At 39.3% G+C, this 23205-nt stretch overlaps 2 protein-coding genes across 3 annotated transcripts; both read left to right on the forward strand.

Annotated features, from left to right (window-relative positions):
- Window positions 1-675: 675 nt before the first annotated feature.
- optn (optineurin) lies at window positions 676-8794 on the forward strand. The gene is made up of 13 exons (XM_034673986.1): window positions 676-815; window positions 2568-2692; window positions 3068-3267; window positions 3382-3543; window positions 4922-5106; window positions 5223-5313; window positions 5541-5656; window positions 5812-5961; window positions 6057-6141; window positions 6260-6418; window positions 6510-6652; window positions 6897-6973; window positions 7898-8794. The coding sequence occupies exons 2-13, from the start codon at window positions 2572-2574 to the stop codon at window positions 8008-8010; spliced, it is 1602 nt and encodes a 533-aa protein (XP_034529877.1). The 5' UTR covers window positions 676-815; window positions 2568-2571; the 3' UTR covers window positions 8011-8794.
- A 1013-nt stretch (window positions 8795-9807) lies between these two features.
- On the forward strand, window positions 9808-22855 carry mcm10 (minichromosome maintenance 10 replication initiation factor). Of its 2 annotated transcripts, none has more exons than XM_034673872.1 (18): window positions 9808-10275; window positions 10972-11027; window positions 11124-11414; window positions 11506-11703; window positions 12190-12330; window positions 12428-12632; window positions 12752-12917; window positions 13261-13428; window positions 17464-17580; window positions 17716-17918; window positions 18181-18266; window positions 19391-19504; window positions 19665-20150; window positions 20383-20513; window positions 20655-20768; window positions 22237-22382; window positions 22467-22509; window positions 22605-22855. In XM_034673872.1, the coding sequence occupies exons 2-18, from the start codon at window positions 11021-11023 to the stop codon at window positions 22686-22688; spliced, it is 2700 nt and encodes an 899-aa protein (XP_034529763.1). In that variant the 5' UTR covers window positions 9808-10275; window positions 10972-11020; the 3' UTR covers window positions 22689-22855. The 2 variants fall into 2 exon arrangements, with proteins under 2 accessions (XP_034529763.1, XP_034529764.1); XM_034673873.1 differs by having other exon boundaries at window positions 9964-10275; window positions 10975-11027.
- Window positions 22856-23205: the final 350 nt, after the last annotated feature.

The following is a 23205-nucleotide window of genomic DNA, read 5'->3' on the forward strand; positions in this document are numbered from 1 at the left end:
TTGGATGAGGCTGATTTATTTATTTATCTTGCAGACTTGACGCTTAGCACTCTGGAGTACACAATTTAATTGGCAGCTTTGAATGGTCTTTTTGTTTTTATTTATTCATTATTTATTTATTTTATTTTTTCTCTCTGCTCTCTCTCTAAATCATTTATGTATGTATGTGTATGTGTATGTGTATGTGTATGTGTATGTGTATGCATACGTATGCATGTGTGTGCATATGTGTGATTGTATGTATATATATAGATGTATTTTTATTGATTGATTTTATTACTTCTCTTCATTTATTTTGTCATTTAAGATTATTTTTCGACTAAAATTTTCTTCATGTGTTTTCTATTAATTTATTTATCTGTTTATTTTATTTTTAATACTATCAATTTTATTTCATTTCACATGTCTGAGCCCCTGTTTGATTGTATTGGTTTTGTCTTGTCATTGGTTGATACATTTACAAAGTTACAAATAAAATCTTTTTTCAAATAAAAATATTTTTTTAAAGAATGATTACATTTGTATTGTATATCCTTTTTCACGAGTCTTTTTTTTTTAACCCAGCAACACTCACTTTGCTGTGATTTCTGTTGCAGAGACTTTTATGAGGTTGACAAGAACCACCAAGCTGCTCTGTGGGGTTTTATTTTGAAAAAGTCATACCGGAAGTGCAGTAATCCACACGCTGCTTGACGTAGCAGCAGACCAGAAGCAGCAGCAAAGGTTGATCGACACATTTAGACTGCGCTTAGAGTGTTTAGTGTTTATTCTGGAGTGATATCACAGACTGTGTTAGGTTCAGGAGCTGACAGCAGGTGAGTTCAAACATTCCTCCTCGTTAAAGGTTCAATGTGACGCAGTGTGTCTCGGATTGAAGTAGATCCGTGTTGTGTAAGTTAGTGGGAACTTTTCTGTGTTTACCATGAGTCGTTCTCTGGACAGGCCCACTGGAGGAAAGTGAAACTGAAATCACACCTTTAAAACAGAGATCCTCAGTATTTTCTCACAGCTGAAGTGTGTCTTTGTGACATTAGAGTTCCGTGTTATATTTACTAACTCTAATATTATCAGATCATACTGTAGACTCAGTATTTATTATTATATGCACTTAAATACTCACAGAGAGGGGTTTGATGCCCATTAAGTATACTAATTGAGTGAGGTCAAGAGCAGACCACTGTGTGTTTTGAAAGCAGCCCTCTCTTACCAACATGTCCTGAAGTGATCATGTGAGAAGATAACTCAGTGTCAGTGGGCTGGTCGTGTTTCTCTGCTGATGAATGCTGAAGCTCTGAGTCAGATGATGATGTCAGCTGGGACTTTTCCTTCTTTTCACACTCAATAAACAAGCTTGAGGAAAAGGAAGGTACATTTAATTTAGAAATGTCATATCTAATATTTATATTATGTGACAAATTAAGAATAGTACAAAAATGTATTAAGCTTCAAGTTTTTCCATTAGTTTCTTATGATAACAAAACGCTGCTTAAGTTTATGATGACAAATATTATCAAACCGATATGGACATCATGTTATATTGGTATCTATCGTTTTCCATATGCTCAACTTTTCCACAAAGTGTATAGTGCAGAAAACAATGCCTGGGTTTCTTCAGCTGTAGTGTCATCTTGTAGTTTGTCCAGCAGAGGGCGCTCTGTCTCCATAGTTTACAATACTCTCAGCACTGTCTTCAGTCACATGCAGCAAAACATCACAGCTAAGCAGTTGTTAGACAGTAATAGAATTGTTTGGCTACGTATAACATTAGTAAATATTCATGATCAGGTATTACTTACAGAGACATATGAACTTAAAATAATTTAAACTGACATATCTTTTGTGATTGCCCCAAAATTCTGGAAGTCTGGATGAATGTCAAAGGACAAATCAATAGTATGTTACATGTCACCGTGCCCTTGGATCCCCTGATATTTTTGTTGGGAGTTTTACCCAAAGGTTCATATAACAGAGATAAGAGGTACATGATACATATACTTATGTTGATAGCCCAAAATGTGATTACTATTAACTGGAAGGACACAAAGCCACCAACAACTGTTCAGTGGAAACAGAGACTAAAGCAGGTCTACATCATGGCACAGGCCCTGACCCCTGCCTGAAATGCCTGTCAGTAGATTTTGTCTTATTCCTTTTTTTTACCATTCATTTGTATTATTACTATATATATATATATATACATATTTGTATATGTATTTAATTTATATATACATGTTTATTTTATTTTATTTATTTCGTTATTATAAATATTATTATTATTATTATTATTATTATTAATAATAATAATAATAATTCCTTTATTATATAGATGGTAAGTCATGTAGAAAACTGTGTCAAGCTGTGAAAAATTAAAATAAAGTGTTAAAATACAATTTTTTTAAATAAAAACTCTTAAAAATAGTAGGAATTTAATTTTAGGTGTGTCCACAACTTCATCAGCACAGAATTCCATCCCTTTATTCTGTTCAAATCCTTCTTCATAACAAAGTCAACAAAGCATATTCATCACCTGTTCTTTATTTTCTATCCCTCCCTGTTATTCCTTCCAGCATCATGGCGTCTGGAGGCCCCATGATGAACGGCGACATCTCTCGCTCCCCCAGTCAGTCCGGCACCCTGGAGGAAACCCTGCAGCAGATGAATATCCTCATCCAGGAAAACAGGGACCTGAAAGGTGAGAGCAGATGTGTCAGATTTAAGGTTGAGAGGAATATTTGAGCTTTTAATTTGTTGTTGCTGCTCTTTAAGCAAAGAAGAATATACCAGTCTTCTTTAAAACCCTCATCAGGTCAGGCCATAATGTCTCTGGTCAAAGGTCAGAGGCTGTTGTGATGAAAGATGTAACTTTGCTACTGAAATCTGCACTTATTCAACTCTCTCTTTCTCTCTCTGCTCTCTTTCTCACTCTCTCTCTCTCTCTCTCTCTCTCTCTCTCTCTCTCTCTCTCTCTCTCTCTCTCTCTCTCTCTCTCACTCTCTCCCTCTCTCTCTCTCTCTCTCTCTCTCTCTCTCTCTCTCTCTCTCTCTCTCTCTCTCTCTCTCTCTCTCAGAGGCCTTGCGTCAGACCAACTTGACGATGAAGGAGCGATTTGAGGGTCTGTCTGCATGGCGAGAAAAGCAGCGCGAGGAGCGGGACTTCCTGGAGAACCGTCTGGAGGAGGCTCGTGGTCGAATGGACGCGCTGACTCTCCAAAACCAGGACCTGAACAAGAGGCTGGGGGAGGAGGGGTCAACCGGGGGAGGCTTAGTGGTGAGGATGCAGTGATTCTTCTTCTTTTATTTCTTTTTTTAAATCAGATTAAAGCAACTTTGAAGAACTGTAGTGTTCCTATATTAATAGCTTTCGTTGTGATGTCATCTCTAGGCAGTGTCATCCAATCAGAGTGGAGAGCTGGAGGCCCTGCGTGCACATGTTGCACGCCTGCAGGCAGAGAAGAATGACCTGGTGGCCATGAACTCTGAGCTGCAGCTGAAGGCCGACCAGAACTCGAATGATGACTCCTTCATTGAGGTCATCAAAGTCACAGTAAGAGCAACATACACACACACACACACACACACACACACACACACACACACACAGACTTACTCATTCCTATCTAGAGTTTGGCCGCTAGTTATCGCTTGATATTCCAATCTCTACACACTGTACCTTTAAATGTCAGTGCACAAGAAAAAACATGTTGCAAATCAAATGTTGTTGCACCCTGAGTATTATCCACGTAAATATTACTGAACCTTAAATTGTCTGTCACTTTTAACAGTTTTGCGCTGTGAATGTTATTGCACATTAAATTCTATTGCAACATCAATGATTTTGCAACATGAGCATTATGCACTGTAATTACTATTGCAATGAATATTATTGCATGTTTATTAGGGATGTAAGGATATATCGCAAGTCAGTAAAAACTCAATACAAATAAGGGTGGATTAAAATCAATTCAACAACATTTGTATCTGGATATTATTTTTAAACAGTAGAAGGATCATCTGCATTATACTCCGCTTGTTCAATATCATGAAGTCTCTTGCTCTGCTCTCTCGTCACTCATTGAGTGGAGGTGTGTGAAGTTTAAAGCATGTTTCAGAATCAGCTGACTGAAGGTGTTGCTCACAGCGGAGACACTCAGCTGGGGGCTGCAGCTGAGTGACAGGTCTCCACGAGCGCTTTTTTTCTCCGCCGCCGGACTGATTCTGACCCGGTTACACTCCCGGCTGACACCTGACCACGTTTAAATGCTTATTTTCCACAATAAGAACGAGTAGACATAAAACTGGACACAGAGAGTCTGAAATCTGATTCTGTTCAGTTGTCCTGTTGCAGTAAATCCACATGTTGTAGTCTAAGTCTTCACTCTATGACCATGCGTCCACAGAGATTATTTATAAGCCTGCTCCTCACGTTGATGTTCAGTGTGTTAACATTTAAACACCTCAATATGGTCTGTAGCTGTTTAATACCATCAGTTATATCCACTGTGTTGTGAAGGAAAATTTGATTTAGAGAAAAAATACATTTGGCATTATATTCCAACAAGGTATTTTTTTACGGTGATTTTAGTTTTTTTGCAAGTTGCTGTAAAAAGTGTGCAGTGGTTTTATTTGAGTTACAACACACCTTAAAAATGAAAAAGGATGACTTTGTTTACAAAGAAATATAAGAGAATATTATAACTATTCATATCTGAGAATTGAAATAAAATAATAGTTATTTAAATTTTGAGTTCAATCCAATTTTCTTGAAAATCGTTAGAGAATGGTGAGTAAATCATATCGTGAACCAAAAAGGAACCGGGATTCAAATTGAATCGTGTGTTGAGTGTATCCTTACATCCCTCATGTTCATAATAATCAACTGAGTATAAACTACAGGAGGGATGTCGCTGTGTTTTTCTCCTCAGGATGGAGATGTGGATAGCATGAATGATGGATGTGGAACAGAGCACAGCAGACGTCTGGACCTGAGCATGACGGCGTCTCGGTTTGACAATGAAGAGCAGACCGTCAGCCAGCTCCTCCAGTCCCTGAGGAACGAGACGCAGCGAGCTGAGAAGCTGCAGGCCGAGCTACAGACCTCTACTGCAAGGTACAGATACACACTTTTAAATTTTAACTACATATTTTCTTCACAGTGGTTTTATCTTCTCCAAACTAATAAAACGTTTTTTCTCTGTAACCCCTTTTGGAATAAATAATCAACAGAATTGAAGTGCTGATGGAGCAGAAGAGCAACGTCGAGGACTCAACACAAACCACTCAAGCAGAGATCAAGGAGGATTCTGGGAAAGAGGAGGTAATTCTTCAATAGTGAAAGTACTTAAACTTGTATTATCTGTGTAGAGTCATAAGAGACTTTGTTGAAGCCTTTAGCTGACTAGCTGTTATAAGACACCTCACTTAAAGTCCAAACTTTGTGTTCTTTCACATAACTAGAGCTGTAGAGCTAGCATATCTCAGAGTCTCACTGTTTGTTGTGTTCAGTTTCCTTCATGTGATGTTTGTGTCATGCAAATATTTCAGGCAGCGTCTGAGGTGGAGAATCTAAAGGCTCAGATGATTACTCTGTTCAAAGAGCTGCAGCAGGCTCAGAGCAAGCTGGATGAAGCTGAAGGCATGAAGAAGAACCTGCAGGACAGGTTAGATCTGCACATTTACTGCAAACCTGTGCACATGGTGGGGAATCCCTAGCCATGCTGCCAGAGTGAATAAACAAACACTTAAGGGGGTGTCTTTAAAAACATTCTGATGCTTAATCTTAACCCGTGCATATTTTCATTCTCTCTGCTTGTAGATGTCGGGAAGTGGAGCAGGACGTGGTCACTCTGAAGGCCCAGCTGGTGGAGAAACAGGCCGTTCAGTCAGAGAACAACCGGCTGAAGCTGCAGCTAGACAGCATGCAGGCAGAGAACCAGATGGAGCAGAGGAAGGCTGGGGAGGAGAGGTCAGAGCAGGCACATATAAAGACTTTCACTGTCATTTCATTTGGATCAGAGCTGCATGAAGGCTCGGTTAAACCCCTTCCTTCCTCCCTCACAGGAACAACCTGGCCCAGCTGAAGGATGCCTACACCAAACTGTTTGAAGACTACAATGAGCTCAAAGAGGACAAGAAGAAAAGAGAGGTCAGTTAACCAAAATCAGTCCTGCTGATTTCCACCAAACCCAGTGCAGCTATGAAACTAGGATGGATAAGAAGTGAGAGGCAGATGTGTTTGACCTTTGCCCCTTTGGTCCCTGCAGTCTCAGCTGGTGCAGAAGGAGGTGGTGGAGCAGCTACAGGTGCAGCTGAGTGCTGCAGAAGAAGCTCTTGCTGCAAAACAGACCCACATTGATGAGATGAAGCAGGAGATCTTCCAGAAGGAGAAGGAGCTGGAGACCATATCTGTCTTCCAGGCTCAGGTCAGAGAGTGGAAAATGTTTGACATCCTATCTATCGAGCATTAAACAGCATATCTCAGAGGTGTCATCATGCTTTTCTGTTGTCGTGCAGGCAGAGGTCTACTCCTCAGACTTCTATGCAGAGCGAGCTGCAAGGGAGAAACTCCATGAAGAGAGGGAGCGACTGGCTGCTCAGCTGGAGTATGTGAAGAAGCAGAACGCCCATCTGCATGACGAGATGGAGTCACTTGGCCGGTATGTCTTTGAATTGAAATCCAAGTCTGTTTTTTAAACCTGTAGTTTACAACGAGGCCACAACAAAGCAAAAACAACAAGCCTATTGTTCCCTTTCTTCCTTTCCAAATCACAAACTCCTGCAACCAGTCTGCTTTGCTTTCTCCATGGTCAAACTGCATCCAAATCAGCGTGGCTGAAACCCTTTCATTAGTGCGATCCCAGTTCTCTTTTCCTCTCTGACAACTCTTGCATTTCTCCACAGGCGGTCGCTGAACGAGATGCAGATGAGACATGTGGGTGGAAATGCACATGGAGCTGGCCCAAGTCTGGTTGGAAGAGGTACCTCTGCTTTTTGTATGTCCTTGGCGTTGACTTGCAGGCACACCGTCAGGAAATATGTTAGCTCACCAATCTTCTGAATGATACAGTAGCTTTTGGGAAAGACCTATCTGCATCTGCAACTTTTTCTAGGCCAGGTCTTGCTGAGAAATACCTCTAAAGGTATTCACTTTTGTTTGAAGTGAGAGGTTTGTTTCTCTGTCTTAGGTCTTGAGGCTAATTTAAGATAACTGACTTTAGACCTCTGTTTTGTTATTTAGCACTCAGACATGAGAGAAGCATCAGTCTTCTTAAAAAGCTCTTGTCAACAAAGCTAATCTCCAAAATGATAAACTACTCCTCTAACCTGCTTTTTGTCATAGATATTTCACACTAGAACATCTGAAAATCTGTAGAAAAATTTAGGACAGTCTGCCATCAAAAGTTCTCTTTGCACACGTCCTCCACAGTGGGAGATTCTCCCTGTCAAACAGATTGAGGGTCTCAAGTTGCAGGACAGGGTGTAAACAGGACACTGCATTAGTCACAGTGTAATGTTAACAACAAATCCAAGATGGCAGACGACAAGAGTGGAAAAGAACATACTGATGAGCAGAAAGGTTGTAAGGCGGTCTCACTCTGTGCAAAAAAGATTGCACTGTTGCATAATGCAAACATTATCACCTTCAGCGAGGGGAGCTGGTACTACAAAGTCTGCAAAGTCAGGTGAAAAATACAGCCGTTAGCATTCACACATACCTCCCACCCTAAAAAGTCCTGGAAATGTTCAGCTGTGTAGTGCATGTGTGAAAAGATCCTGTCTTCAGTGATTGGTATGACTTGTTATGATACGGCACAGTGTTGCAGAGTTTGACCTCATAGTTAAGCTCGGCTGGAATATCCCTCCGACATGCTCAGGATGTGATAAGTGTTTCTCATTCTCAGGTACTGACTGGCAGCATCAGGGGAACATTCCAGAACACGCCTGCCCCAAGTGCAATGAAATCCTGCCAGACCTGGACTCCCTGCAAATTCACATCATGGACTGTATCAACTAGGCATCCATCATAACAAGCATCCATGTCAGCAGCAGTTAAATTTGCACCATAATCTGAGTCTTCCTCTGCTTTTACCTGTACCTCTGCTCCTGAGAAGAACCTGAGAAGGCACTCCGTAGTTCCATGATAAACTCAGTGAAATTTAGGTTGAATGTGAGTATAAGATCTGAAAAGCTATCTTGAGAATTTGTTAGTTTAAAAATGAACATTTGGAAAAGAATGGAAATATCAGAGAGCATATCTTTCTGCAGGTTTTAGCATATGTCATCAGGCACATTGTTTTTAGCTGTATGAAACGAGCTGAATTGGAGTTCCTTACAAGGAAAAACAAGTCAGGGATATCGAAACAGAAACTGCACCAAAACTTTTATAAGACTTCAGTTTTGTCTTCCTGTAATGTACACTTTGAATAAGTCCAGTGTTGACGAGTTTAATTTGTTTACCAAGTATTTGGTTGTTTGTTTGCTGAAGGCCTTTTAAAAACCATTTTAAAGTTTACTTGTCTTTTTTGCTTGGAAAGGATATTTAAGTTCATGATTGGATAATTTCTGCTGAAGGACAAAAAAGCATGCACTTTATAACAGACATGAATATATTTTATTTTGACTCTACAGATGATACCTGGAAACTAGGACAAATTATATTTAACAACCTATCATTCTAAGCAACTGCCTTTGTATGTGGGGGGCTTCAAGACCCTGCTGAATATGTGGTCTGTAGATTATTGAGCATTCTGATTACATGTTGTAGTTCTGTGGATAAAATTAAATGAAAAAGCAACAAATGTATGTTTTATTTTATTTTGTTTGTCTATTATATGGTGACACAATAAACCCTGGAAACATATTTCTGTTAGTAAGTACTTCAGATAACTTTAATTACATTAAGATATTTTTATTAGAAAAAAGCTGAAAATAAACAAAAACAGAAGTTGCACAAACATGTCACATATGGCAGCCTTTACCTTAAACTAGACCTAGACCATTTTGGGGGGCGCCAGACTCACCTGTATTTATTTTACTTTTAACCAATTCAAGCACTCAGCATCAAGTGCCATACATCATTATATTTAGGAGAACCTTATCTTTCACTGTGCTGCATTTAAAGTATCAGTTTTACATTTCTTTTGTCTGATAATGAATGAAATTACTAAAGTTTTTTAAAAACATCTGGAAATGTAAGTCATTTTTTTACAGTGAACTCAAACAAAACATCAGGAAGTTTTGTTTTGTTTTGTTAGAACGTTTTACTTAAATGTTTTAGACTTCCAAATTATTTTTTGTCACTATAGAACCTTTACTAAGCAAGTTACAGCCATTTATTAGAGTCTTTGAGGGTTAATGTCAAATGGAATAGTGGCTGTTCCCTATATCATTTCACCCTGATTTTGTTCTTTCAGGTACACTTCTTAGTGGGCTCAAAAACCTGGAAACCGACATTGGTGACCTTTAATTCCATGATAGATATTTGGACACGTTAGACTAAAAGATCCGCAAACTTTGCAAGTGACTTTGCTTTGGCCTTTACGGAAGAGGATTAGGGACACTGAAAAAGAAAGAAAAATCTGACTTTAATATCAGCATTCTGACTTTTTTTCTAAGAATAATAATAATAATAATAATAATAATAATAATAATAATAATAATAATAATAATAATAATAATCTAAAATATTGGACCTTAATTAAGGTTTGAACCATAGACTGTAAATAAAAGGTTTGAACCATCTGATTTGAACGTAGCGAGTCGCAGGTTAACCTGCGAGCCTAAAATCTGGGAACAACATCCAAAGTGTCCAGGTCCTCACCTCACTGCTGTAAACACCTTTCAAGCTCATGACTGCCCCGTGGACAAATATTGCAACAGAAACAAGCTAACTAGAATTTAATTGTGTTTTGTTTTTAATATCGTACTCGAACATGTACTCAGAATTATTCTAAACAGAGATTCTGCTCGACAAGCTTTTCGACAGACAGGAAATGATTTGTTTTTATTCAGGCAGCTTGTTGGGCACCTACAGAAACTTTGACAACACAGCGGGGTCCTTCGTTTAGCGCCAGTTTAGATTTTTACCTCGCTCTAGTTGTTGCAGCTTATTGTGAAGGTAACACGAAAACCTTCAAGTGTCATTTTATAAAAACACAGTTTTTCTTTCAGACAGAGACAGACATTTCTTATTAAGCTAACAAAGCTTCAAAATAACAAGTTAGACGACGCTGTAAAATCCGTCAAAGCTGCATTAAAGGAAGAAAAGGACACAGCCGAGGTAAGCCAGCTGTCTCTGTATCTCTGAGTAAATAAAAACTTTGTGATCGACATTTCGTTATTATATTTATAGTAGAAACAAGCGTCATTAAATTCCCTAATTGTAGCTATCCATGTCTTCAGCTACAGTTTATGGTGTCAAATGTTGAACTATGTGAGTTTAAAATGGCTTGAGGTGAACCAAAGTCTTCCAGTTGTCTCAGACTGAACCTGATTTTCAAACTTTACTTTTCTTTTATGTCTAATAGAGACACCTATGTGATTGCTGGTTGAATTCATCTCATTAATGGGATACTGCACTGTGGGGTGTGTTAAACATGACACTTCAGTGTAAAGAGAGGTACAATACAGGACACAAATACAGAAATATAAACAGTGGATGTGTAAATGAAGTCTAAAGCACAGGTGTAAACTATTTTAGTTTGAACATCAGATACTTGACTGATACACATTTACCTTTAAATAATCATTCATCGTGAAGCATTTCATTTGATAGCAATGCAAGTATGTTAACCCCAAAATTTGAGAGTGTACCTTCAAATCTAAGACTTTTGCAAGCAGTTCAGGGAAACATGTAACTTATAATTTTATGTTTGAACTCTCCTTATCTTCAAGACAAAAAAACAGACCATATCTTTCCTCCTTTCATGTCTGCTTACATTTTTCCATAAGTTTAATTTAAGTGTTTTATTTTCAGTAGGGCACCGGATGATCTGATATCAGCGACTCTAGCAGCATCACAAAAAATGGACAGTAAGTATCTTGTTGAGAAATAAATTTCAAACCTACTTTATTAGATTAAGATAGATTAGGTTTAAGAATAAGTAATCATGCCTCTCCTCTCCCCAGGTGAGGATGATCTGGATGTTTTGACAGCACTGTTGGCGGAGAGCGAGGGTGTCGCTGAAGAACAGGACGGTCCGAAGCAGGAAGAGGACTTGGATGGACTGTTTGATGATGACAATGAGGAGGAAGAGTACAAAGAGGGACTAGAGGAAGAGGGCCAAGAAGTAGAGTCTGGAGACTCTGTGTCTGAGCTCTTTGGAGACGTGGATGACATTGAAAATGAAGAAACTAAAGAAAAAACAAGGGGAGGAGAAGACTGTGAGAGTCTGGACAGGTCCAAGGAGGACTTACAAGGTTTGTTTGTGATGATCCCATCACCTCTTATCAGCGTCTTATTATTGTTGGTTCTGTATTTACCGATGGAGTTGTCCTTTTCCTCTTTAAGATGAGCTGAAGCGGATGCAGGAGCAGATGCAGCGATTGCAGCAGCAGCTTGAAGCAAGCCAGAAGGCTCCACCTTCCAGTCCAGTCACAACAAAGGGAAGTTCTGCAAGTCCCAAACCAGTGACCCCAAAACCAACAACCTCTAGGCTTGCCAAGGCCAAACCTGTCACCACCACACAAAAGACAAAGACACAAGCAGGTATGTACACAATATGGAAATGTATGACATTTGATTGCAAGTACTTTCTCAGACTTGAGGAGAAAACAGATTTAAGTGTTTCCAGACTATTGCATCAATTCTGATCTCTAAAAACTAAAAGATTTGAAAACTAAAATCAAACAAGCTGAGTGCTTTTCATGGCAAACTCCCTGCACAAACCCCCGTGTGATCTGTGGTATGCTGTTAAACTGCCTCTACACCTTCAGAAGCATCAAAGCTGCAAAGAGACCTTTCTATGTAATTCATACAGGCATCTGTGATCAAATTAATTTGAAAAATATTCCAAGAATCATATTTATTTAGTATATTAAATTAAAAACAACCAAATATTAAGTTTCACTAAACATAGTCATGCAGAGATTAAGGTATCAGAAACGGTAGCAGCTTATCTTTCCTTTAGCCTCTAACTTCTCAGAAAGTTGATGCTTGATTGTGTTTTGTCTCCTTGTCTCATTGTGTCTGCAGCAACATCTACCTCAACTCCAGTCAGAGGAGAAAGTCCAAAACTCCAGAAGTCTTCTGACTTCCTGGATCAGCTGAACAACGCTGACTCCTTCAAACGTAAACCCAGGCTGGCTCACACTCCAAAACTCAGCACGTCACCAGGTAGAACTCAAATGAACACAACTTAAGGACACTAACAGAACTGTTAGAAAAGATTTTTCAATGAGTGAGTGTGTGTTTTTCACTGTTTACTCATCAGAAGACAGAGGGCCACTGGTGGAGATAAAGATTGGCAGCTCCTTCCAGCCGGTAGAGAGCGCCAGCAAAGCAAATCCTCTGCGTTCACCTCCAGCCTCCCAGAGCAGAGCGGCTCCAGCTGCTCCAGCAGGACAGAATAAACCTTCCCCTCTTCCTGCTCTGCCTAAAGATGTGGGTGTGGAGAAATACTCAGGACTGCGGCTCAGGTAAAGACACTGAAGAGGGAGAAATGCTGGAACTTTAATAAGAAAAATCAGCTGATGAAGAACAGATACTTTGACTGTCCAGTGTTTCAGTTTGTATGTGTGCTCCTTTTATGTTTTAGAAAACCACGAGTTTCCTCCTGTGAGATGGATCGCAAGATGGCTGATCGCCGTCTCATCCGTCTGTCAGAGTTGCCGGAGCGTCTGACTCGGGAGAAGCTGGAGGACAGTGACTGGGTGACTTTTGCTGTGCTGGTCAACAAAGTCACACCCCAAAGCAGCAGCAGTGTAGGTCTTTGCTCAAACCTTTAATGTGTTGTTGTGATCCTTGTTTCTTTGCTCAGAATGATCGCGCTCCAGAGGTCTGGATTATTAAAATATAGTTCTTGTTGTATTTTATTCATCTGCTTTTTGGAGCTACGTGTCCCTACAACAATATTCCATCTTTAATTCCCTAATCATAGTTTATATAACTTCCACCCTGTGCACTTCAGTTAGAAGGCTTGTTCATCTGGCAGCTTGAATGTTGATTGTTGTACTAAGAGTGGTGAGATGTCATAGGTCCCAAAAGTAGTAGTATCTATGAGACACAGTGCACAGTCAGATTTTTGACTGACTCGTTCCTCTGCAGGGTAAAACCTTCAGCATCTGGAAACTGAACGACCTCCACAACCTGGAAGTGTATGTGTCTCTGCTCCTGTTCGGTGAAGTCCACAAAGAGCTCTGGAAGACTGAGACAGGCTCCGTCATCGGCCTCCTCAACCCCAACTCCATGAAGCAGAAGGATGGATATGACGGGGTGAGTGAACAGGCTTTATCTATAATGTACACACCAGCTTAGTCATGCAGTTTGATTTAAAGTACATGAAGGAACACATATAAAGGGTTTGACAAGGGCTGCATAAGAAATGTGATAATCATTTTTATCACTGTAATAATAACAATAATAATAATAATAATACTAGCTAAGCTTTTCTACTACTCAAAGACGCTTTACATGAAGTGCAGGGAAAAATATGAGTATGAGCATTTACAATAAAACCTTGCAAAAAGTCAAAATGTATGATCATTGATGAGACCTTTGTATCATGGCCATTGCTTTCATACTGTTTTGATGCAGTCAGATGAGGCTTAAGTTTGTATCAGCTAATTTAGTGGTGAAAAAAGTGCTTTCAATCACCAATCTTTATTTATAAAGTGCCAAATCACAACAAATGTTATCCTCAGACTCTTTCCAAACAGAGCGGGTTAGACCGTACTCTATGTTCTACAATTAACAAAAACCCAACATCAAGACAGGATAAGATCCAGTCCCATCTTACAGACAGGACTCAGTCTGATCTCATCTTAATCCACCATGAGCAGAGCACTTTGCAGCATTTAGCAAGTTACAGTGGCAAGGACAAACTTCCTTTAACAGGCAGAAACCTCCAGCAGGACCAGACTCCTGTTAGACACACATCTGCTGAGACCGTGTTGGAGAGAGGGATAGAGGGAGATGAAGAGAGAGAGAGATGGATAGAGACAAGTAACAGAGTTGTAACAGCAGGACGTTCACAGCAGCGATCCAGAGGAACCCATGAGACAAGGGAGCTCAGGGACCTAAAGTTAGTGACAGGAAGACAGAGAAGAAAGAGGGGAAGACATGTTCCCAGTGTAAGTAAACTTGATTTAGTACAGCACCTTTCACAGAGCATAGTCACAAACTGTTTCACAGAGTTTCAATTTCGACAAGACAATACAATGTGCAATAAATAAGACAATAATGAAAGCAGACAAAATAACAACAAATTACAAAAGATGGTCAACAGCCATGACAAAGGTGTGTCTTCAGATGCTTTTTAAAAGTCTCAGTGGAATCAGCACGGCGCACTTGGAGTGGAAGACTGTTCCAGAGAGATGGAGCCACATGCTCAAAGGCACGGTCACCTTCAGTCTTCAGCCTCACACGAGGCACAGCAAGCAAACCCTGGTCTGAGGATCTGAGGGGTCTACTAGGGAAGTAGGGGTGGGGCAGGTCAGGTGCTTGATCATGGAGTGTGCCAGTTCCTGTACATTCAGGATTTATTTTGCATTCAGCAGGATTGGCTGCAGACACGAGTACTGTAATACATGACCAATAGTAGATAGACATAGAAACAGAGAGTCAGAGCTGCTATACAGTCTTTTTTATTTTTTTGGATTATTTTTTTAAGTTATATTTTGTGGCATTTTTGCCTTTTAATGGATAGAACAGCTGAAGAGAGACAGGAGAGTGGGGGAGGACATGCAGGAAATGGTCGAGGCTGGAATCGAACCTGCGACCTCTGCGATGATGGCTATAGCCTCTGTATATGGGGCGCGCTTAGGCCAACGGCGCCCCCTGCTATACAACCTTTAATATTTTCCCATTCATCACACTTCATATTAATATCTGTGTATTGAACCATGTATGTGTTATATACCATATGTGTTATATCTAGTGCAGGCCTGGTTGTTATTGTTGAGTTTGCAAACTTCCCTCTTCTACTTCCCCACACCTCCTATTCTTTACAATGTGGAATCAAGTAGTTATTAAACTTTCAGGAGAGGTTACCTTTGAAATAATGTAGTATAATAAGAACATGAATATGTATTTCTCTTGTTAAATACAGCTGATGTTACAAAAAGTACCAGATGTACATTTCAGGGTCAGACAGATGATGGTGGGGTCAGATGGGGTCAGATGGGGTCAGATGGGGTTAGAGGAACATTGCGTGTCAGTTTTAACACAATCACTATAAAAGTGAACTCTCAGTCTGTCGTGGTGTAGTGCTAACCCTGTATTTTCTTTATGTCACACTGAACTGGTTGCTGTGCTTTTTTGGATCTGAAGCTTTTAGTCAATTAAAGCAGTCTGGTGGTGTCTGGTAGTGAAAATAACCAGTTAGGATGCTGGGGTCAGCGTGGCATTACAGAGTGAGATGTTAAGACGGGACTGTGGCAACGAAAGCCTGCTCTGTGCCCACACACACACACACACACACACACACACACTCTCACACTCACACCCACACTCACACTCACACACTCACACACACACACACACACAGGGCAGTTTTAGCTCAGAGCCTCTAATCTCAGACGGCTGAATTAACAGTCGTCTCTGAAGAACTCTCCACAGATGAACTCTATCATACTGAGGAGCTGCAAAACTTTCAGCACTCTAGTTCACTTTGTATCAGATTTTCACAATTATATTGTGTTAATAACAAACCTTAGAAATAAAAACTTGTAACTCAACTGATGTGCACCCTCTCACCTTGTTCTTTTTGTTCTGCTGCGTAGTCATTATCTGAAAGCCGTGGTGAAGAACTTCAGCTCGCAGGCATTTAAAGCTCCAGTGAGGAGCTTTTATCTGAATATGTCACAGACTGAAATTCATTTTGATGCTTCTTTTTGACTTACTAAAGCAAACTAGACCATCTGCATAAAGACTGACTATTCCTATGTAGTTCTTTTAACATCTGAAGCCACGTGCGGGACAGGTGCCAGTTATAGTGATTAACTGCATGCTGCTGAACAGAATGTTTCTTCACAAGTAGGGCTGGGCGATAATTCGATAACGATATTATCGTGATAGAATTTTTCTCAATATAAATAAAACAAATGTTCGATAAAAATTCAATATATGTAACCTGTAATTATACCCCCAACCACTGGATGTCCACAGCAACTGCAGTACAACTGAACACTTAATAACCATGATGCATTCACTGCACTGTGGGAAATAATATCACTCTGCCTGTAACCCTTAGTAAACTTAAAGGGGAGAGCACTACTCAAAACAATCCTCTACTAAACTGATACACAGGACACAATTATATATATCTTTGTTGTAAATTTAAATCAAATAATGCTTATAACCTCAACCTGAGAAAAATAAGGATCTACAAACTAAAACTTCACAATAATCTCATCTTACACTAAAGACCTACTTCCTGTTAGCACCATCAGAAATGATGGATTCAAGAAGTTCATCAGAAAACTAAATCCAGATACAAACGAACAAACTATCTTCAACTTTCACTCAGGAGCAAAAATCTGACTTTACATTTAAATGAAATAATGATTTGATATTTATCGTGATAACTATCCATATCGACTGATATGAAAAATGTTATCAAGATAACATATTTTTCAATATCGCCCAGCACTATTTACAAGTAACACCTTTGACTTTTTAAATAAAGCAATTCAAGTTTTTTTTGTTAGGAATACTACTTCCTCATGCGCCGGACAAAATCGGCAAAGAGATGAGAGGCACAGCTTTGTCCACATGGGGGCGCCAAAATCAACAGAAACGTTCTACACAGAAAGTCTTTTTGTTTCATATTGACATTCATATTTTGCAATTTAAAACAAGTTCAAAGAGCTCAAATGTTTGTTTTTTTTAAACTGAGTATTCCACAGAATTTTCTTCTCTATTATTTAATCGTTAATATTGTCTCAAAAATGTTAGTAAAATAGTGAAAATCACAACATGCGGGTGATTATTTTACTGAATAAGCGTATCTTTCATTTGAATTTTTGTACAGGATTCATTTAAACTTTTTTTTAATTCACGTTAACATACATATGATGAGCAGCTGTTTTTAGATGTGACAGATGTTTCATGTCATGTGTCTTGTAAGCTGCATCTGGGACCTGAGTGTCCCTTAGGACCAGTAAACTACCCAATGATCAATCAGTATCACATCTTTAAAACAAATATAAATATGTAGTACCTGTTCCTTTTGTGAGATGTTTGATGGAAACAAAGAGAGACAAAGCTTGAACAGTTAATCAAATCAAAGCTGGTGTTGTCTGTCTGCAGGTGAGCCTCACTGTGGATCAATCACAGAAGGTGTTGCTGATGGGTGAAGCTCAGGACTACGGGACATGTAAGGCTGCGAAGAAGAACGGAGACCCCTGCTCTCAGATCGTCAACTTGGTGCGTCCATCTTCTTCTTCTGTGTTTACTATGCGAACCATTCCCTTAATCTGAGTAACTATCCTTACTTTTGAATCCATATACTCCTGATGATTGTATGTCACAGCTGTCTGATGTGTGGTTGATGGTTTACAGTTTGACTGCCAGTTCTGCCAGTATCACGTCAAAGCTCAGTACAAGAAGATGAGTGCAAAGAGAGCCGACCTGCAGTCGTCCTTTTCTGGAAAAGCTCCCAACAAGGTGAAGGTCAAGGGAGGAGGAGGCGGCCTGAGGGATCGGCTGTGTCAGGACGGCTTCTACTACGGGGGGGTTTCCTCTGCTGCCTGTGCTTCATCAATGTGAGTGATATGAGACGTGGAAAGCCCCTGCGTCTTACACCTACTCTTACTGAATAAATAAAAAAAAAAACACTCTTGTACACACACTAGTTTATAGAGGTCACAACCCTGCCCAATTTGAAGACATGGTAATTATATTTGCACTTTAACAGAGCATTTTGAAATCAATTTAAGCATGCTAATTGCAGCATACAGAGCCAAGACCAGTGTGTGGGAGTGGGCAGGGTCGGAACTGTTTCAGTAACAGGTCTGTGTGTTGCAGAACGGCGTCCAAACCAGCACAGAGGACTCTGGACAAGCTGTTTGTGAAGGGTTCAGCTCAGCTTGTCAACCAGGCCAAGAAGCTGGGTAAGGACTGAGTCTCTCTCTCTCTCTCACATTCATCTATAAAAGCATCAGGATGATCTGTTTTTCAACAACCCTTTACACTTTGTAAGCCTGTTATACGTCCTCTTATTGGCTTCCCTCACATGTCCTTCACATGTTTAAATCTGTTTGCTGTGAACACTCTTGACCCTCACTGTAAATAGGGATTCCTCTTTATTATTTTTTTGGGAATTCTCTTTTTATTGAGATATATTGTCATTCCAACACTTTTCAATACATCTTAAAAACATGAAATGTTCTTTCTTTTTTAGTAAAACAAAAAAAGTATTAAGTAAAAAAAAAAAAAAACCCACCTTCGAATCAGTTGATTAGATGGAGAGACTGATAATAAGATGTCGTTAAAGCATCTAGTGAGAATTTACCTTTTTGAAAATGTATATCCAAATTTCTCAATTCTAAAACAAATTATCTTTTTTCAGTCATATAAATCAACTGGCACTTCTTTAAAATTGCACTTTAAAGAACAAAGATATAAGCCAACAGAAGGAACCAGAAGAAAAGTAAATAAAATAAATAAAGTAAAATAAAACAAAACAATAATCATATAATAAAATAATAATTGTGATAATAATGACAGTGATAATAACATTAACAATACTGACCATATAACATACATTAACAATATGAATACCAATAACACTTAGAAATCTGTAGCAGTGAACCAAGGGGATGGTAGTTTGCATTGATCTTGTAATTTGTAATCTAGCTGTTGTTGTGTACTCTATCCATTTTTGCCAAAGTCCTTTTGAATTGATCCATTTCTAATCTGGTCAAATAAGTCAGTTTTTCAATGGTATAAATTATTTGCATCACTTCAGCCCAATCCTTGACCTTAGGTTTCTCTGTCGTAAGCCATTTCTGTGTTATGGCTTTTTTACTTGAAATTAACATTACCATAAACATACTTATCTGTAAAGCCTGTAAGTTCTACTGTCATTTTTCCAAGATATAATAATTCAAAAGTAAGTGGAAGTTTAGTCCTCAGAATGATCTCCATACTTTCTGGAGCTCCAGCCAGTAAGACTTAATTAAAGGAAAGGATTCCTCTCTTTTGATTGGCTCGTGTTTGTGTTTGTGTTTTCCAGGCGTGAAGTCAGGAGAAGTCTCTGGTTGTTCTACGGAGTTTAAGAGTCTGTTGTCAGTGCCAACACCCGGAGCTCTGCAGCTGAAGAAGCACCTGGTACATGCTAGCCAGTCAGGTAATACAGTTTGTATATTCTTTAATAATATCCTCATAGCATCAACATGAAAACTTTTTGTAGGCTTCCCCTTTTGCACTTACAACACTTACAATGTTCTTATCAATTTACTTCATACCTCACATTATTGCTTGTTTAATAACCCGTTGTCCGTCCTCAGTCGCCAAAGATGCGTCCGGAGCGCCGATTCAGTCCATCACCGCCTCAGACCTGCTGAAGCAGCAGAAACAGAAGCAGCGGGAGCTTCAGGAGATTCGCCAGCGCAGAGCACAAGAGATCCAGAAGAGGGTGCTGCAGAACTCAACAGGGCCCAGACCTGGATCACTGTCATCTTTACCTGGCAGAGGAAGTCTGATGTCCCCCAAAGCAGCCTCTGAGGCCACCCGCAGCCCCACGGCTCCCCACGCCCCCACCCTGGGCCGAGGCTTCTCTGAGGGAGATGACATCCTCTTTTTTGACAAGAGTCCACCACAGGCCCCGGCGCCCAGCGCTCTGAGCCTATCAGCTGCCAAACTGGCTGCTCTGAAGAAGCTCAGAGCCAAAGGGACGGGGGTGGAGAAGGAAGATCCCAACGCTGTGAAAAGAAAGAGGAGTAAAGAGAGCGACATCGACGCCAGAGTGGTGAAGAATCTCAACTCATCTAAAGGTACCTTAAAACACCCAGATCATATGTTGAATTGCAACCTGTACTTTGATTTTCATCCTTGGCTTCATTGATGAGACTTTTGGAGTATAAAATATAAAAATGTATTGATGACAGGATGAAAAGCTCACTGAAGAATCTGGAGACATAGGAGCACATGGTTTATTCAGTATAATCCAGGTTTCTGGATTCATTGAAGTCCATATTAAAGACTCAACTTTGACTCACTTTGCAGATGAATCATCAAGTAAAGAGGAGGAAGAACCAGCCCAGAAAAAGAAGCGGGAGCACCTCCAGTATGTCCAGTCAGAAGAGTTTCAAAAGATCCTCAACGCCAAATCTCGCCACGGGGTCGTGCTGCAGGCGGTATGACGAGTTGTTTTTCTTAGATGTGCATCTTTCTCACACATTAAGAGAAAATCTGATCACTTTCCCTTTTCTGTTACCTCTCAAACTCTGTGAGGTGTGAATGAAAGATTTTGATATATTCTTCATCCCTTCTCTCAGGCGGAGTACCAGCTGCAGGAGCGCTACTTTGACGCCCTGGTGAAGAAGGAGCAGATGGAGGAGAAGATGAAGGGCATCAGGGAGATGAAGTGTCGAGCTGTTACCTGTAAAAAGGTTATTGTTATTTATTCATTCATTCTTTTCTTTTTTAAATATTTTATTGAGGACAGGACAGTGGATAGAATGGGGAACTAGGAAGAGAGACTGGGGTATGCCGTGCAGCAAAGGGGTCAGAGGTCAGATTTGAATTCAGTTTGCAGCTCTGTGTATGGGACGCACAGTTTAACCACTAAACTGGAGGCCAGTACGTGAAATTTATACACTACAATATTACATATTTAATGTTAAGATGTTCCCCTAAAGAGTGTATATAAAACACTCATATCAAAATGACCATTAAGATAATAATACAAAATAATAATAATAAGAAGAATTAAATAAATAAATAGATGATGATGATAAGAATAATAAGAATAATAACTATAATAATAATAATTGTATTTTTAGAGCAGCAAAATAAAACAAGCAGTCCATAAAATCACACAAGAAGACAAAGAAATAAAACATTTAAAATAATTACAGTTTCCTTTAAAGAACTCTAAAAGAATACAATTCTTTGGGGGAAAAAAGTATATATACACATAAATATAATTATTATAGTTATTTTAATTTTTGGGTGAAAAATAACAACTCTGTGTTTGACTCAGGGCATTTTGACAGAGGCAGATTGTAAAGACTTAAGTAGGGATGGAATGAAGTACACTACCAGTCCAAAGTTTGGACACACCTTCTCATTCAATGGTTTTTAATTATTGTAATTATTTTCAATATTGTAGATTAATACTGAAGACATCAAAACTATGAAATAATCTGGTTTTGGCATAATCCGGATTACAACAGTAGTCAAATAACCCTACCTCTGAACAACACAACTGATGGTCTCAAACACATTAAGAAGGCAAGTCATTCTACAAATGAACTCTTGACAAGGCTCATGTTAATTAGAAACCATTCCAGGAGACCACTTCATGAAGCAGACTGAGAGAATACCAAGAGTGTGCAAAGCTGTCATGAAGGAAAAAGGGGGTTACTTTACAGAATCTAAAATATAAAACATATTCTGCTTTGTTTAACACTTTTTTTTTCATTCAATAATTCCATATATGTTCTTTCATAGTTTTGATGTCTTCAGTATTAATCTACAGTGTTTACAATCATTAAAATAAATACAAACCCTTGAATGAGAAGGTGTTTCCAAACTATTTACTATTTACTTATGCCTCTATTATCCGTTAAAGTTCAGAGTCTTCCAAGCTGAATTCTTAAGGTCTCAAAAAGAACTATGAACAAAGTGCTAACCAAAGGAAATTAACTACATTGCAATTCAAAGAAAGCTACAAGCAGCCTGATGCAAAACACTCCAAGTGATTTTAACAGAAGTTCCACCTCTGACAAAGTAAAAAGCCAATCAGAGTTTAAGATTTCACCAGAAGTGGCCAATCAGATTTTAAGAAGAGAGCTGGACTGTCTCTCAGTTCAAACAGTAAAAGTAACCTGTTTCTTCCTTCTTCTTCTCTTTCAGTGTAAATACACCTACTTCAAACCAGCAGATCGGTGCAAGGAGCAGAATCATGATCTGTACTGGCACGATGCCATGAAGCGTTTCTTCAAATGTCCGTGTGGACAGAGAGCCATCGCTCTGGACAGACTGCCCAACAAACACTGCAGGTAACGCTCTTCGTGTCCTTGGAGCTTCTTCAGTTCTTCTCTACAAACTTTTCACTTCTGACTGATTTTATTTTATCATTCCAGTAACTGTGGCCTGTTTAAATGGGAGCGTGATGGAATGCTTAAGGTAAAGTATTTTGAAATGATATCTTAAGTCTAATGTTTAAATAAATAAGAGTTACTTTTGTTGAACTTAAGTTGCTTTTTCTGTTTTTTTTGCAGGAGAAAGCCGGACCAAAGATCGGTGGAGAGCTTCTCCTGACTCGAGGAGAGGAGCATGGAAGGTTCCTCAACAGCATGCAGTGACGATGCTGGGACACTGTTTTTATTTTTGTATATTACATGTCATAGTAGTCATTTTACATTTGTACGAATTATGTTTTTAAAGTCTGGTGTTTTGATATAGATTTATTATTTGAATATCTGGAGGTGCTTGAAACAAGCTGATTAAAGCAAGAAACATTTTCATCTCAGAAGTCCATTTTATCCAAATTATGAAATTACTCAGACGCCTTTTTTTATATAAGTAAGGAGCTTTTACATGACTGCCTTTAAGAATCTCTTCTTCTCTCTCATGTCTCCATTAGACAGATATTTGATTTATAGGGACTGAACCAGTCTTCTGCATGTGGACACAAAAGTCTTTAGAACAGCCTCCACGTGTTTCCATAATGACTTTGAAGCCAGGTGGCTCTCTCTCAAGTCTCTGAGCCAATCCACAAAGCCTTGAACAGGAGAGGTCTGAAGTGGCTCCACAGTACAGATGAAATAACTGGAAACAGAAACTGTGTCATTAGGCGTCACACAGTGCCACGCCACATCG

This window comes from Notolabrus celidotus, chromosome 21 (genome assembly GCF_009762535.1).
Source record: "Notolabrus celidotus isolate fNotCel1 chromosome 21, fNotCel1.pri, whole genome shotgun sequence".
NCBI lineage: Eukaryota > Metazoa > Chordata > Actinopteri > Labriformes > Labridae > Notolabrus > Notolabrus celidotus.

What these genes read in the sequence shown, in the direction of transcription:
- mcm10 (XM_034673872.1), top strand. An exon ending in AGAAGGATGGATATGACGGG is followed by an intron (nt 13,429 to 17,463) that starts GTGAGTGAACAG and finishes GTCTGTCTGCAG; the next exon opens with GTGAGCCTCACTGTGGATCA. An exon ending in GCTCTCAGATCGTCAACTTG is followed by an intron (nt 17,581 to 17,715) that starts GTGCGTCCATCT and finishes GATGGTTTACAG; the next exon opens with TTTGACTGCCAGTTCTGCCA.
- optn (XM_034673986.1), top strand. Translation starts at nt 2,572, where the DNA reads ATGGCGTCTGGAGGCCCCATGATGAACGGCGACATCTCTCGCTCCCCC. An exon ending in CTACAGACCTCTACTGCAAG is followed by an intron (nt 5,107 to 5,222) that starts GTACAGATACAC and finishes AATAATCAACAG; the next exon opens with AATTGAAGTGCTGATGGAGC. An exon ending in AGGAAGGCTGGGGAGGAGAG is followed by an intron (nt 5,962 to 6,056) that starts GTCAGAGCAGGC and finishes CCTCCCTCACAG; the next exon opens with GAACAACCTGGCCCAGCTGA.